Here is a 16,209-nt window from a genome sequence, read left to right on the forward strand (position 1 = left end):
TTTTTTCTAGAGGTTTTGAAAAGCAACATTTACTTTCTAATTTTTTCCAGTGAATTTAAAATACTTCATAACATAGTGTGCTACTTATATCAAATGTTTATTGTGTGACCAGGTAACTAGAATTATGTCATGCTGAAAGTAAAAAGACTGTATGGTCATCTTCTCACTCAGGGAAAATGTAAACCAGGAAAATAAAAAGTTATGTTTGGTTCCTCGGCCTCACTATCTCAGAGTTGTCTTATTGCTACTCACCATTCAACCATGGCACACAGTTTATTGGCAGAGGTAAGAGAGCCTGCATTCTGGGTCTGTGCTGCCAGTACATCTATTAGAAGAAATCATGTAGATCCCAATTTGACTCAATGTGGAGGGGGAAGTGAAAGTTGGCTACCTGAATAAGAACAACTATGAATAATGTGTGAAAGATAATTTTTTTCTTCATTCCTTTCCTTTCATGTCTAACACCTTCCCTCCCCAAAACTGCCTCTCCTCTGACTGGGTAATGGGGGTGCCTGTCACAATGATTTTAAGTCTGTTTGTGGGTCTATGGCTGGATAACTGAAGCAGTGTTTCCACAAAAGCATAAAGGTTTTGGCACATTGCTCATAGTCCGTTGCATACGGCAGATGTTCACAAATCTTTCTTAGCGTGAGTGTGTGAATAAGTGATTTTTTAAAAACTCATTATTTGAGAATTTGATTTTCTTTTCATAGTGGCTTCCAAAACAGGGAAAGGGGAAGTTTTGAAACAGATCCAAGACACAAAAATCCCAGATAATCATTTGGATGGGTAACAAATTTCAAGATCCAAAATGATGGAGATAGATTGGAAACATGAGGCAAATTCAAGAAAATGAAATTTAATACCCAACCATGTACATTTGAGATGGGAGAGAAATTGTTAACAGCAGCATGGCAGCATGTGTAAATACAGCCAGATTTCCCTTTGGTTGTGTTGTATCAGTGCCAGAAAGGCTAATGCAACTCTAAATTGCCTCAACAGAAGCAAACAGAGCAAAAAACAAACCAAAAATCAAGAAAGTGAAGCAATTATTTTATTCTGAGGTCACACCAGGAGTCTGCGGGCAACCCAGCTAGTTGATGAAGAGATACAGGATAGTGCTAAGGTGGCCAGTTTTAGAAACCTTGGCACAAGAGGAATCTGGCTAGCCTTGGCTGGGCAGGTGTGGGAGGGCTAAAAGGTACTTGTGTCTACTCTGGTGGCTCCAGGAGAAAGAATCAGAAATTGTACATAGAAGTTTAGAAAGGGCAGAGCTGATTTCAATGTAAGGAAGAATTTTCTAGCTGAGTTGCCGGTTTAGGGGCATGGAGGAGCAGGTTCCTCAAGTTAGTTATGTTCAAGAAGAGGCTGCACAACTCCTTACTGAAGATTTCCTATCAGGTTGGTCTAGATGAGTCACTGTTTCCCTCTAACTCTGTGGCTGTGGTTCACATGCCATGTTGTGAAATAAAGTGAAGTCATATGACAGAAGGTAAATGGAGTTTAAGGTCTGTAAAAGTAGATGGCCATCAATATTTTCCATTTCCACAGGGTCCATAGGTCAAAGCAGGCAGGCAGCTGTCCAAGGTGCTGGAGGGAGGTTGGCCTGTGTCTCTGGTTGTGCTCTCTTGGTTGTCTTCATGCTTGCTGTTTGTTTTAATGCCTCTGGATTTTCTGCTTTCCTGTTCCTCGTACAAACCTACACTTCTCCCTTCCCCACATGCACACTGGGCCTTAAACTAAAACAAAGAGAAAAATGCACTGGAAATGTGTTAGGGGGCTGGGGCTAAACTACAACCTAGAGCTTCCCTCCTCTGCCCTATCCCAGCAATAAATGAGTCCATGAGTCCATTTCGCTTTCAAAGGTTCAGCTTGGTATATAAGGTTGGACTGTTTGAATGGATTGATAGTTACAGTAGAAATAAATTTTTTTGAGGCACTTGTACTGATTTGCTTCTTGATTTCTTAATTTTATCCTTTCTACAGTACATACATATCTTGAAAGGAGACAGGAATCTTAGGCAAAACAACAGTGATTTTTATGGTGAGGTGGAAGGAACACTCGATGTTTTAGCTAAATGCTTCTGTGGCCTTTGGTATACCTAGGAGCTGTGTGTTGGTAATAAACCTGTCAACATCTCCACTTTCTATTTGTGTTGCCTTCTATACATCATATGACTTCTCAGTCCCTTAGTTTTTTCCATCTAAAAAACTAAGGGTTGTGAAAATGAAATGTTAATATATGTCAGTGTAAATACATGTTAATATACAACTATGGGTTATGAAAATGAAATAAGCTAATATAGGTCAAGAGCTTCTTAGAACAATACCATGCACAAACATAGTGTTTTAGTATGTTGTGTTGAGGGGGTCCTCAAGACCACCCTTTTCTGTATTTGATAATTTTGATAATGTCTTCCTAACTTACTAGAAAGACCCACAGGACACAGAAAAGTTGTTAGACTGACAGTTGTGGTTTACTACAGAAAAGGATATAGATTGCAATCAGGAATGGAAAGCCATGCGTAGGGAGGAGTCCAGGAAGGACCAGCTGTAAGTTTCCAGTTGTCCTTCCAGTAAAATCACATGAACAGAACTTAATTCTCTTAGCAATGATGTGTGACAACATCTGCAAAGTGTTGTCAACCAAGGAGGTTCATCTGTGCCCTGGTGTCCAGGTTTTTATTGGGGGGGGGTGTCAGTCTCATGGGCATGCAGTACCTTTGTGACTGACCTTAACTGCTCAGTCCTCAGCCTTCCACCATTCCCTCTTGTTACCAGGCCCCACCACTTACTTACCCAAAGTTAGTCTTTGGGTCAGGGGTTTCCTCAGTATTGTCCCTTTGTGGTTCATCAGAAAGATGTTACCGGAAAGTGGTCCCAATTCAGACCCCAAGAGAGGGTTCTTGGATCTCATGCAAGAAAGAATTCAGGGGAAGTCCATAGAGTAAAGTGAAAGCAAGTTTATTAAGAAAGTAAAGGAATAAAAGAATGTCTACACCATAGAAAGAGCAGCTCTGAGGGCTGCTGGTTGCCCATTCTTACTGTTATTTCTTGATTATATGCTAAGCAAGGGGTGGATTATTCATGCCTCCACTTTTTAGACCATATACGTTAACTTCCTGATGTTGCTATGGCATCTGTAAACTGTCATGGTGCTGGTGGGAGTGTAGCAGTGAGGATGGCTGGAAATCACTCTCATCGCCGTCTTGGTTTTGGTGGGTTTTGTCTGGCTTCTTTACTACAACGTGTTTTATCAGCAAGGACTTTATGATCTGTATCTTTTGCTAACCTCCTATCTCATTCTGTGACTAAGAATGCCTTAACCTTCTGGGAATGCATCTCAGCAGGCTTTAGCCTTATTTTACCCAGCCCCTATTTAAGATGGAGTTGCTCTGGTTCAAACACCTCTGACACTCTTACTGCCTTAAAAGGGTCAAACTGATACAGTGTGACCTAAAGCCCAGACATACAAAAGTAAGCATGCACTATAAATCACACTGTTAGCATAAACTACTTGGCATGAAGTAAGGTCTCAGATATACAAAGATCTCCTTATCAGGTAGACTACTCTAAGGGCTCAGAGGAGCCAAAGGCCAGTCTTGAAAACTTGTAATGTGTAGGGTTTGGGCACCCCAGGTCTACCGAGTTAACAATTTACTGCACATATATGTAAGTTTTACTTATTTGAACAATTTAACCATTTTCATAATAATTTGTTTTTAGTTGTGAACATTTATTAAATATCTACTGCGTAGCTCTTTTTATAACCTTTTCTCTGTAAGCTGGAAAATAATTTGGTTTAATTCATATTATAAACTTAGAAAAAAATCATTATTACTCCAGTATAAAAGGACACATCAAAAACTAATGATCATTACTAGTATTGCAATAGTGGTTGGTCATAAGAGTGCTTCATAAGTTTTAACTATAATTCCATGCCAAATGCTCTATGCATATTATTAGTTGTAGTCTTTATCAACAACTATGGGAAGTAGGTAATACTTCTAGTATACAGGTGAGAGAATCAAGGTCCAGAGAGTTTTAAGAACTCCCCCAAGCTTCCCAGCCAGTAAGGGACAGAGTCTAACTTTACCATCTGATTCATGGTCTTAACATCATGCATGGTAGTTTCCAATGACTCTGAGAGACAAAAGGTTTAAAAGGTACACTAAAACATTAAAAATTCAGCAAACTTTATATATCTCAAGGTACACAGAATATTTAGATGCTGGGGCAGAGTGTGGCTAGAATACATATGTCCCTTTTACCAAGAGAAGAGAGCACTGCAAAGATTATTCCAGTACTCCAAAATGCTTTTTTGCCGTAAAAATGTGGTTTAGCAAGCAAAAGAAGTAAGAAAAACAGAGATACGAAAGGGAATATATTATGTAGTTATTTTGAGTGTCTTTATTTCTTATTTTTATTTTGGAGACAGGGTCTACCTCTGTCACCCAGGCTGGAGTGCAGTGGCACAATATGGCTCACTGCAGCCTCAAACTCCTGGACTCAAGCGATCCTCCCACCTCAGCCTCCTGAATAGCTGGGACTACTGGCATGTGCCACTGCACCCAGTTAATTTTTGAGTGTCTATTAAAAAGAGAAATATAAAATCCGGATGTCTTCAAAGGTTCCAAAATTGTCACCATGAATTGTTTGTAATTCTGTCTTTTTCCCTCCCCTCGTTAGATCTCAGTCTGTGGTAGAAGCTGGGACCCTGAAACATGAGGAGAAGGGAGAGAATGAGAACACTCAGCCACTCCTGGCTCTGGACTGAACCCTGAGTCACCTCAATGCTCCTGCACACTGGCCTTCAGTGGTATCAGCCACCCAGGAAGCACATGCGCAACTGACCCATGCAGACACGTGTGTTCTGCTTGACACAAGGTCCTCCACTCCTGAACCCCTGCAGTGACTGTCACCAGCCATCGGTCTGAGCAGCCAAAGTTGGACAAAGACTTGAGAGATGCTTTTTTTTTCCCCCAGTGAGGGGACTGGAGGATGATGCAAGGCATTTATGTAAAAAAGATTCTCCCTCCTTTCATATTTATTGTAGTAAATTGAAAAAATAAAGACTAAATTTGATGGACACACTGCATTAGGACAAGAATTTTTCTGAGGTATCACACAGGGACCCTCTCCAGTTTTTGAAAATTAAGTGCATTTCCAAGTAAATGTATCAGAGTTAAACTGTACAGACACCACTGTCAAGTTTCATGTAGTACAAAGCCCTGAGACAATAGTATCTCCAGTAATTTCCATTCTTACTGAATTATTTCCTTTGACCTCATCACCAGCATCGAATTGTTCAGCCTAAGAGCATGTTCTCATAGGTCTGGGTATTTGCAAAGTTTGCTTATTTTGATGATATCCTGCAAAAAATTATTTTGATGTCACATCTCTTGTCAGGTCACTAGCTGACTGTCATGAGCTGACGTTAAAGGAAGACACATGCACATGAAATACGATTATTTCATCTGAGCAATGTGAGTTCCCACAGGCAGCTCAAAAGCCCATTAGTGCAGCATGTGTCTGCAGAGGAGATGGCTCATGAAAATCACATGTCAGTGATTAATGAATCCATTCCAGTTGCCTCAACTGGGTCACTACAGCAAAGAAAAGTGCTATCAAACCATTTACCCTTGCCCCCACAACCCTCCTGCAACCATTAAAGATGATGTGGAGAAAGAAAGAACATGGTTGTTGCTGAGAGGGTAAATATTCAATCATGGAGCATGACCCATATGGATGGCTAAATATGCAAGAACTGAAGTAAGAGAAGACTAGAAATGCAGGATGAAATGTCAAAGGTCATTTTATTTACCTATTCTCCTTAGAAATGGAGTCCCCAACTACTCATTCAAAAGAAATCAGACATAAAATAAACGGACATCATATATGATATCCTTACTTGTGCCATGTTTTCCAAGACCAGTGCATATTTTTAGACATCTCTTATTCGCCCAGCCATCTGCATGACATGGGTATTTATTAGTATTACCAGTTGGTGCTCAAAGTCAAACAAAAATATTTTAGTTAATAATGGGCAGTAAAATATGATTTTACATTTTAAATATTCGGGAGAGTTAATTTGTTAGCTAAATAATTCAAGGGAAAGAGATTATTCAACTGGTCATAATCACCCCGATAATATTATTACTAATCTTAATTATTTATTACATCTCTTTCTCAATGGATCTAATGTTTTAATTTTTTTCCCTATTGGTAGAGAACAATAACAGAAGTAATTTTTATATTATACACTTGGAGAAATAAAGTTGAAACAGAATTAAAAATATTTCTCAAACAACTGTATCACAATATAAATTAAACTAATTCATTTTTGTGTAGACATATGAAATCACAAAAATAATAACATTGAAATAATTCTACCAATGCAGTGATGGAAACACTTTTCTTATGTACCAAGACATAGATAGGTAAGAGAAATAAAGAATTAAAGTGAATTAGAAAATCCATTTTATTGCTTGGGTTTAAAATAGTTGTGGGATACAAGTATTTACAATGCTATTGGAGTCAATTATTGACAACACTTTGCAACAGTAATACCATTTCTAGCTTTTCAATTGGCAATACTTAGAACCTTACTGTAGTGACCTGATTTTAAATACCATATTATATTTACTAAGAGCTAGTTTTTACTCTCTTCCATAATTTCATTACATGAATGTAAGATGATGGCTCAACAATGACGACTTATAGTTTGAATTTATGTGTATGCAATATACATATGAGAACCAAATTCAACAAGTGACATGAATGTTACTACATGAACATTGAATTGTATTGCCCTTGTCAGTTATTTCCTCTGTTCAATAAATACTGAAGGACACAAACACCTTTTTACTTTTCAAGAGTTTGCCTTCTCTTCTCGATTTTAGTAATTAATTTGGATATTTTTCCTCCCATGCCTCTTCATCTGATTTAGTGGGATGTTTTCAATACCAGCAAAACAAAAGAACAGGGAAAGTATTTTGCAAACTCATCTACTGGAAGCTAATCTCCTTAAGGTCAAGCAAAAAGGGTCAATTTCAATTTCAAAGAACTGTTCTTTAAATGAGATAAAGAAAGTCTCCTTTTGCTTTTAGATGGAAAAGAAAGCACAAGTTTTTTCTACCTGTGAATGAACTTTGGTGACCTATGTGCCATTCATGCAGCATTTTTGTTCATATTGGCTTAGAATTCAGTGCATGAATATCATTACATTCTTATATCTAACATTTCTAGTTAGCTTTGATTCAAAATATACAAAATCTGATGCATGAATACTTTACTAGATTAATGACTTGATCATCTTTGGAATGAGTAGGCAAGACGATTTTTACCTGTTATTTCTATGTTGTGGGTAATGTTAAAACTAAATATAGATGATAATAATTGCTATTTCACAGTGATGTTTAAAATGGCAGAGATTTCTCAAGCCAGAGAGATGGGACAGTCTTCCAAACTCTTTCATCAAAAAGGAAAGTAATCTGGACCTCCTACGCCCAAGAAAAACATCCTGGCATTCTTGGTAACCTTTTACTCTGCCATCCTTAATCTTTCTACAGAATTGTAGCAGAAATCATCTCCAAGACTGAAGAGCTGGCTTCCTGACATTCACATGGACCTACCATAGGCAAAGACACTGTGTTCCCAGCCCTTGCCTCATGGATGGCAAAGCAGCCAGGAGCCAGACACCCTAGCAGCCACCTATCCACCTAACCCTGAAAGAACATAGTTTTATTTCCGTGAACTATACTTTTTCCCCAGAAGCTCTAATAATTGGCATTAAAAAAATTTGCATCTGGGATTTTTATAACAATATAAAATAATTCCATGCTCTTTTTTCGGTGTGAAAAGTTCCTCTTTGAAAGAAATAGGATTTTGTCAATATCTCCACCACTAGCATAGTGAGAAGAGGATCTCAATCAAGATAAAAAAACCAAATGACTCGAGAGTTGGGATGGGTACAGTTCATAGACACTGACATAATGAGCTCTTTCTTTTCTGTTAGGAAAATAAAACTGCTTTTTTCATGAGTATCTTTTACTAAGAAGAATTAAAAGAGGGAAGTCTGAGTTCCCCAGTAATGCTACCATTAAATAGCTAGAAGTAAAGCATTTATACAGCTTGTCATTAAAATAAACAAAAATGTAGTGGTACATGATGACAAAATAGTCTAGCTACACTAGAAAAATATAACTGCATAGAAAAATTACAAACTAAAGCAATCCATTCACAGTTTCTACATATGTTCTCATTATACATTGAATTAGACCTATTCTATGTGGAAAAAATATCTTTGGCTGGTAAGGTAGAAGCTATCAAATGTTCACCTTAAATACTGGCAGAAGACCAGTGCTGTCATGAGATGACACACAGCAGGGTGTTTCCTAAATGAATTGCAGCGAGGCAAATATTCCCTTTAGTGTCTTCTGACCCTAGGAGGAGGCTTTGAATTACTCGGGCTGCAAGTCAAGGGAATTGAGTCTTGGTGTTCGAAATTCTTTCCTCACACCCAAGGAGATGGAACCAGAAAGGCAGCCTCTCTCCAGAGTTTCCCAAGCTTGCGTGAATTCATGCTAAATTGCTGGAAGGCTGCGTCTCTGCTGTGGTGTCAGTTCCGGATGCCACACATCCACGATGAATATCAGCCGGAAAGATGAGGCATCCTGCCATACCTCGTGCTCAAAGGAGTCATCAAAGATGAGCACCTTGCCTTCCTCCCAGGTCCTGCAACAGAAAGACAAGGATTCCTGAATATAGTTTTGTGTGGTTCAGATGTCTGAGGATCGATTCCTGTCCATGTGTGAGAACTACCTTTGGTAACAACCTTTGGGACATAACCAAATAACTAGAACATCAAGCCCAAGTTTATTCTTCCCTTGATGATTAGGAAAGAATTTCAGAAATCTTGCTATGAACATCAGTTTTCATTGCTCAGTGCTGGAGATGTACAAACAACAGAGGATTTGTGATGAAGACATATTGGTCTCATTACATGCCTTGCAATTATTCTGTATATTATTACATGTCTTGCAATTATTCTGGTTTAGACATATGGGCAGTGACTGGGTCTCAGGCATCTCTATGCCTCTCAAGACACTTCCAATCAATTGTCTTTTCAGCTCACTCCACTTGTTCAAGTTTCATTTTATGGAAGAAAGGAATCTGCTTAAACACAGTACCATAAAGCAGAAAACTAAATTAGGAGTTTCCTAGCTAGTATTCCAGCTGAAGAAAATGGGCAGATTGGGAATAAATTTTGTTTATATTTTTAGTATCATCTTCTATGCAAGTGGGTTATCCATGGAATATTTTAAATCAATGCTGCAAAACACCCTATAGAGCTTCCAACTTTACCTCATAAGATATCTGTATAGGGACTACATTCTAAATATAGTGTTAGTCTATTAAGAGAGAAACATACAGGAGGCAGTAACACAATGCTTTTCAAATCCAAAGAGAGTTTATGAGGGACACTGATGGTTCCTTATTTTAAAAATAGATATTAACTGCCAATATATTAAATACCAAGTTATGTTTTTAAAATAAAATTTTTGCTAGAAAATTTTCCTTAGATACTAAAATGCCACTTAAGCCTTCAAAATTTTACATCCTGGATTAGCAAATAATGACTATTATAGCATGGGAAATGCTAGCTTGATTTCAAGTTACTATATTATCATAAAGAGGTTTTCTGTGCGAAAACTAGTGGTGAATTTTTATGTTCCATATCAGGTGATTAACTAATATAAACTGAGCAATACTACATATATTGCGGGGCTTCACAACCTTGGTACTACTGACATCTAGGCTGGATCATTCTCTGTTGTAGGGGCTGTTCCATGCACTATAAGATATTCAGCAGCATCCCTGACCTCCACCCACTGTATGGCAGTAGCATTCCCTATACTATTAGGTTGGTGCAAAAGTAATTGTAGTTTTTGCCATAGTTGTGACAACCAGAAACGTCTCTAGTCATTGCCAAATGTCCAGGGTGGGAGCAGGAACAAAAATCATTCCAGTGGAAAATAACTGACACACTGAATAAGTCTGATAATAAAATTTCCAAGTTATGTAAACTAACAGATAAAGTACTGAGTATTTGCAAGTTGAAAGTTCACTGAAGTTGGGAACTGAACCTCTACTTCTACTACCCACCCTCCCACCTCCACCCAGTGTGCTATCTCATACACTTCGTGATATGGTTTGGATGTGTCCCCACCCAAATCTCATCTTGAATTGTACTCCCATAATTCCCACATGCTGTGGGAAGGACCCGATGAGAGATAATTTGAATCATGGGGGCAGCTTCCCCCATACTGTCCTCATCATAGTGAATAAGTATCATGAGATCTGATGGTTTCATCAGGGGTTTCCGCTTTTGCATCTTCCTTATTTTCTCTTGCCGCCACCAGGTAAGAAGTGCCTTTCAGCTGGATGCGGTGGCTCACGCCTGTAATCTCAGCACTTTGGGAGGCTGAGGAGGGTGGATCACAAGGTCAGGAGTTCGAGGCCAGCCTGGCCAACATGGTGAAACCCCCATCTCCACTAAAAATACAAAAATTAGCCAGGCGTGGTAGCGCATGCCTGTAATCCCAGCTACTCAGGAGGCTGAGGCAGGAAATTGCTTGAACCTGGGAGGCAGAGGTTGCAGTGAGCTGAGACCATGCCACTGTGCTCCAGACTGAGTGACAGAGCAAGACTCCATCTCAAAAAAAAAAAAAAAAAAAAAAAAAGAAGTACCTTTTGCCTCCCACCATGATTCTGAGTCCTCCCCAGCCATGTGGAATTGTAAGTGCAATTAAACTTCTTTTTCTTCTCAGTCTCAGGTATGTCTTTATCAGCTGCATGAAAAGGGACTAATACACCTTGCCTCATCTCTTGCATTTAACACACACATGTTGATTGGCTCTTTTACAACTCCTCTGAAGGTTTTTAGAGTTCCATTGGAGTTCCATCAAGGGTAGCAAAAGACAGACATCTATGGACTTAGGAGAAAATGACAGAATATGCATTCATTACCATGCAAAATCTAACTTGAGAAGAAAGGCAAAACCAAGGCGGGGAAATACGCTGACAAGAAAAATCAGTGAAACAGTCCACAGCTTCCACAGTTAGGCAGGCATTTTCTAGGTCTCAGTGTTGTCACCAGGATTAAGCAGTCAGTGGGTACCACAAACGAGCCTATAATTTATGTAGAAGATGAGGGAGGAAGTGTACTCAAAATGAAAGGCAGTGCACCTATGTTCACAGCAGCACTATACAACAGCTAGAAAGTGAGAGCCACCCACGTGTCTATCAGTGAATGAACAGACAAACCAAATGTGGTATACACATACAATGGAATATTAATTCAGCCTTAAAAAGGAAGGAAATTTTGACACATGCTACAACATGTATGAACTCTGAGGACATTATGTCAAGTAAAATAAGCCAGACACAAAAAGATAATTACTAGTTGATTCTACACATCTGAGGTCCTAGACTAGTAGTTAAATTCATAGAGAGAGAAAGGAGAAGAGTGGTTGCCAGTGGCCGGTGGGAGGACGGGAATGGGAGTTATTTAATGGGTATAGTTTCAGTTTTGCAAGTTAGAAAGAGTTCTGAGGATAGATCATGTTGATGGTTATACAATATGGATGTACTTAATGTCACTAAACTGCACACCTAAAAATGGATAATATGGTAAATTTTGTTATGTGTATTTTACTACAATTAAATAGAGAAAAAAGGGAAAGGCAAAGGAGAGCATGTGGTAGAGGAGAAAGAGAGAAGCAATAAAGCAAGATGGAAATTTATGGTCTTTGAGGGGAATCCTCTTGACCTTGGCATTTATTACTTATGGGACCTAAGGAGAGCTACTTAGCATAATTGATTCTTTGTATCTTCATCGGCATAATTGATGTGAGGATTAGCATATGATTGGCAATAGTAGATATTCAATTAATGACAGAAAAATGAAAATATAAAGAAAAATAGGGAAAAGATAAAAGACAGAGGTGAAATGTTGGGAAGTGGTATGTTATCAAACATGACATATGCTTCACTCTTTATGATGTTGTCTGCCTTCCTTTGAGACAACTAAAAACTTCCAAGGGAGATGAGATATAAAAACATCTTCAGAGTATCTGTGAAATGTAGTTTGTACAGCAATGACAAGTGATTTTCAAAGTTTTTTGGGTGGCAGAGAACATGGAAACTACTTAAAACAGTAATTAAAATAACCGAATAGAAAATTCTAGCCCACACAAAATGACATTTTTCACTAGATTATAATAGGTATAACAAAGCCAAAGATCTAGAATTGTTTTCTGGGAAAAAGGCCTTAAGCATTCCATTCATTAAATTAAATTCCTGAGAACTGGGAAAAGTTATTAGCACTGGAATACGCTGGTCACTCATGGAATATCAGTGCATATAAAAGTAGAACTTAAGAAGCACAGGCTTGCAGCTTTCCAGATACATTAAGTACAATACAGATCAGTGTAAACCATTAATTAATCAATTTTATAAATAAGAAATTTGGGGAGGTATCCCAAAGGGTTGTTAATTGGCCTGTTTCAGGGTCATAAAACTCTATGGGGAAAGTGAGTGCTATCGGACTTATTTGCCCTTCCACTTTCTTTCATGCATTTCCCCAGAAAATAACTAAGATAGTCAATAACATAATGTAGATTTTTTAATATAGATTTCTTCTGAATTCTTAAAAAAATGGTGTCTTTCAATCAGTTATTAGAGATAGAATGACTAAAACTGTAGTCACGATTCACCTAAAAGCGGAAAATGAAGAACAATAAAACATCCTACAAGCCATGTCCAGACTTAAGTAACTCCAGGTTAAATTCGAGATGTATCACATGCTTGGGAAAGGATGAATGTTTTTTTTCCACAACAACAAAGGGAGAGGAGCATAAAGATGTCAAATCGCTTCTGACTGAAAACCAAAGACTCTCATTAGAATGCAAAGAACTAGTTTTCAGGCCACTTGCTTTGTGAACAAAGCTCCATCAAATAAGATTAAGTTACACTCGAATTACGACATAGAATCAGCCCTTTGGAGAAACAATCTTCAGAGCGGCCTGTGACAGAGGTCTGCCTGGAAGTACTGCTACAGCCTTGTCTAAGGACCCAGAGAAGCAGCATTGCGGGTGGGCACTGCTCTCCATCCCTGGAAGCTTGGCTCACTGTTGGAACTTCCTCCTTCCCTTCCTCTCTCTCTTTCTCTCCTCCCACCTAACCCTTTATTTTTTTCAAGACAGGATTTGCTCTGTCACCCAGGCTGGAGTGTGGTGGCACCATCACAGCTCAATGCAGCCTCCGCCTCCCAGGCTCAGGTGATCCTCCCACCTCAGTCTCCCGAGTACCTAGGACTACAGGTATGTGCCACCACATCCAGCTAATATTTGGATTTTTTTGTAGAGATGGGGTTTCCCCATGTTGCCCAGGCTGCTCTCCAACTCCTGGGCTCAAACAATTCTCCTGCTTTGGCCTCTCAAAGAGTTGGGATTACAGGTGTGAGCCACTGTTCCTGGCCTTCTGTTAGAATTTCTTACCACTAAGAGAAGAAAGTCTCTCTCTGGGTTGTCAAAAGATATAAGAATATCTCGTCCTAAGATAAAACAGTATTCCATAATCTGTCAACTTCTCAAATTATTATAATTATAAATAATGATAATGATAAAATGGTGGCAGTGCATATTTAATAACTATAATTTGGTCACAGAATTACCATTGATATTAATAAGGCTAAGTAATGATACTAGGTGCTCATAGAGTCTTCTACCTACAAATTTTATAGATAATATCTTAGCTATCTTTGCTAAAATGTTCTGAGATAGGCAAAGGACATGACTGTGATTTTCACGCAAAGGAATCACATGGAAACAGGTTCAGATGTCTGCAGTGACACTGTGATTCTGTGGCAGAAGCAGAAAGTCATTACAGCCCAACACATTAACTTAAGACCATGGTCCTAAGAGACATTCTTAGTGTCTGTAGATGACACACTGAGGTGGCCTGCAAGGCATGAAACAGGCTGAGTTGAAAACAGAAAAGGGTCAGAGAGCTCAGGAATAAGGATATTTGACACAGCTCTTACTCATTCTGATCTACTGAAATTTCCCAGTTCAGACTCCATTGAAAGCCCTGGCATGGCACACACTGTAAGCAAAACGTAAAACTGCATTGTCACACTTCTTCTTCTGTCTCTCCCCTTCTAACACACACAAACAACTTCTGCCTTCCTCCTCTTAGTTCCAGGTCACCAGTATTTAAGGGGTTTGTAACTCAGATGAAGGCACTGAAGGAGGAGGAAAAAGAAGGGGAAAAGGGAAAGAAAAAGTCATAGTGTTACTGGAAAGGGGCCCTGATCCAGAGCCCAAAAGAGGGTTCTTGGATCTCAAACAAGAAAGAATTCAGGGCGAGTCCATAGAGTAAAGTGAAAGCAAGTTTATTAAGAATGTAAAGGAATAAAAGAATGGATACTCCAATGGCTACTCCATAGGCTGCTGGTTGCCCATTTCTATGGTTATTTCTTGATTATCTGCTCAACAAGGAATGGATTATTCATGTCTCCCATTTTTAGATCACATAGGGTAACCTCCTGACATTGCCATGGCATCTGTAAGCTGTCAAGGTGCTGGTGGGAGTGTAGCAGTGAGGACGACCAGTGGTCACTCTCGTGGTCATCTTGGTTTTGGTGGGTTTTAGCCGGCTTCTTTACTGCAACCTGTTTTATCAGCAAGGTCTGTATGACCTGTATCTTTGGCTGACCTCCTATCTCATCCTGTGACTTAGAATGCCTTAACCATCTGGGAATGCAGCCCAGTAGGTCTCAGCCTCATTTTACCCAGCCCCTATTCAAGATGGAGCTGCTCTGGTTCAAATGCCTCTGACAATAGGGCTGTAGAGATGGGATGCCTTCCTCCTTTCCCCTACCTCTCCAGTTCCAGGGTAGGGGCACAGAGAAAAAGGAGAGATGTGAGTAGAGGGAGAGGGTCTCTGCTGCATTCTTGTCACACCTCCCTTCTCCAGGGTCCCTCCCAGCTCCAGGCCTATCAAATCACGCCCCTATCTGTACCATTCCTTCACCTGCCCTGGCCCACACGACCAGCTCCTATTTCACTCCTCCTTCCTAACTCCTTAAAGTCCCTTCCCCCATCGCTGTCAAAGTACTCACTCCAGGCTCTAAGCACCACCTCCAGTGTTATGAGAGTGTTTGATCTCACTCCCTGGAACGTAAGGACAGAAGTCTCCATTTCTGCAGCAATCAGACAGGAGGATAATAAAAGCTCAAATATACTGAGTGCATTTACCACACAACACTTTAAAAATACAGTTCTGAGTGCATGCATATGGATTACTTTAATACTCAAAACCATACAAAGACATACTTTTACTCTTCCTAATATACAGATGGGGATATTGAGGCTTAATGAGGTTATGTAAGTTGTATAGAGTTACTCTTTACAAGAGGGAAAGCCAGGATTTGAACCCAAGTCATGAGACTTCAACGTTCTTAATATGTTTTTATGAAGATACATAACACTAAAATCTGAAATAAAAGCTCAGGATGCATTTTTTCCTGCAGAAACATTACTATAAATAGTCACTGGTTCTAGAGCCCTATTAATAAAGATTATTAGTTAAAAAGCTTCTGGGAGCTGACCTAGAAACCGCCACACATCATTTACTATTGCCAGAGAAAAATGGATCCCAACTTTTCACCAATCGGTTCAACAAACAAATGTTTGGAACCTAATCCATTTTCCGTATGGGAACTGCCATTCCCTGTGGAGGTAGAGAAATGTACGTGTGCACTTTCTATGTACTCATGTGTAGGAACAGCCACAGACACACCACTGGGTCACAGAGCAGGGGTCAAGACATGGTATGGATGTGTTTAACTCACCAAGTTGCTCAAATGAAAGAAGAGGAAAAAATGTTACTATTCAATAACAAACCTTCAGGAAAACATCCTATCTGGTTAAAAACTGTCCTTTTTGTCCTAGATGGGCAGGCTTCAGTGATGACCTGTGGATAAGGTCACACTGCAATGCAGATGAAGATGGGAGAATATCTTGTGGAACAGAAGGTTTATGATTTCAGGGAGAATAGTAAAAAAAGGAGAAAGGAGGGATGAAAATATTTGGCTCTAAATGACTTGGTAAATTGCAGCTTCCACATGTGATTCAAAAATTT

General features: G+C 39.3%; 2 protein-coding genes across 47 annotated transcripts in view; one reads left to right on the forward strand and one right to left on the reverse strand.

Annotated features, from left to right (window-relative positions):
* CLVS1 (clavesin 1) overlaps positions 1–6,875 on the forward strand; it is a 440,705-nt gene extending 433,830 nt beyond the window's left edge. For all 4 annotated transcript variants that reach the window (XM_063817147.1, XM_016959515.4, XM_063817146.1 and 1 more), the window contains one exon: positions 4,690–6,875. In XM_063817147.1, coding sequence (XP_063673217.1) covers positions 4,690–4,777 — 88 coding nt within the window. In that variant the 3' untranslated portion in view covers positions 4,778–6,875. The remainder of the gene's footprint in view (positions 1–4,689) is intronic.
* ASPH (aspartate beta-hydroxylase) overlaps positions 6,464–16,209 on the reverse strand; it is a 213,598-nt gene continuing 203,852 nt past the window's right edge. For all 43 annotated transcript variants that reach the window (XM_519784.8, XM_063817143.1, XM_063817142.1 and 40 more), the window contains one exon: positions 6,464–8,736. In XM_519784.8, the coding sequence (XP_519784.7) occupies positions 8,586–8,736 (151 nt within the window). In that variant the 3' untranslated portion in view covers positions 6,464–8,585. The remainder of the gene's footprint in view (positions 8,737–16,209) is intronic.

Source organism: Pan troglodytes, chromosome 7 (genome assembly GCF_028858775.2).
Source record: "Pan troglodytes isolate AG18354 chromosome 7, NHGRI_mPanTro3-v2.0_pri, whole genome shotgun sequence".
In the NCBI taxonomy this organism is placed as follows: domain Eukaryota; kingdom Metazoa; phylum Chordata; class Mammalia; order Primates; family Hominidae; genus Pan; species Pan troglodytes.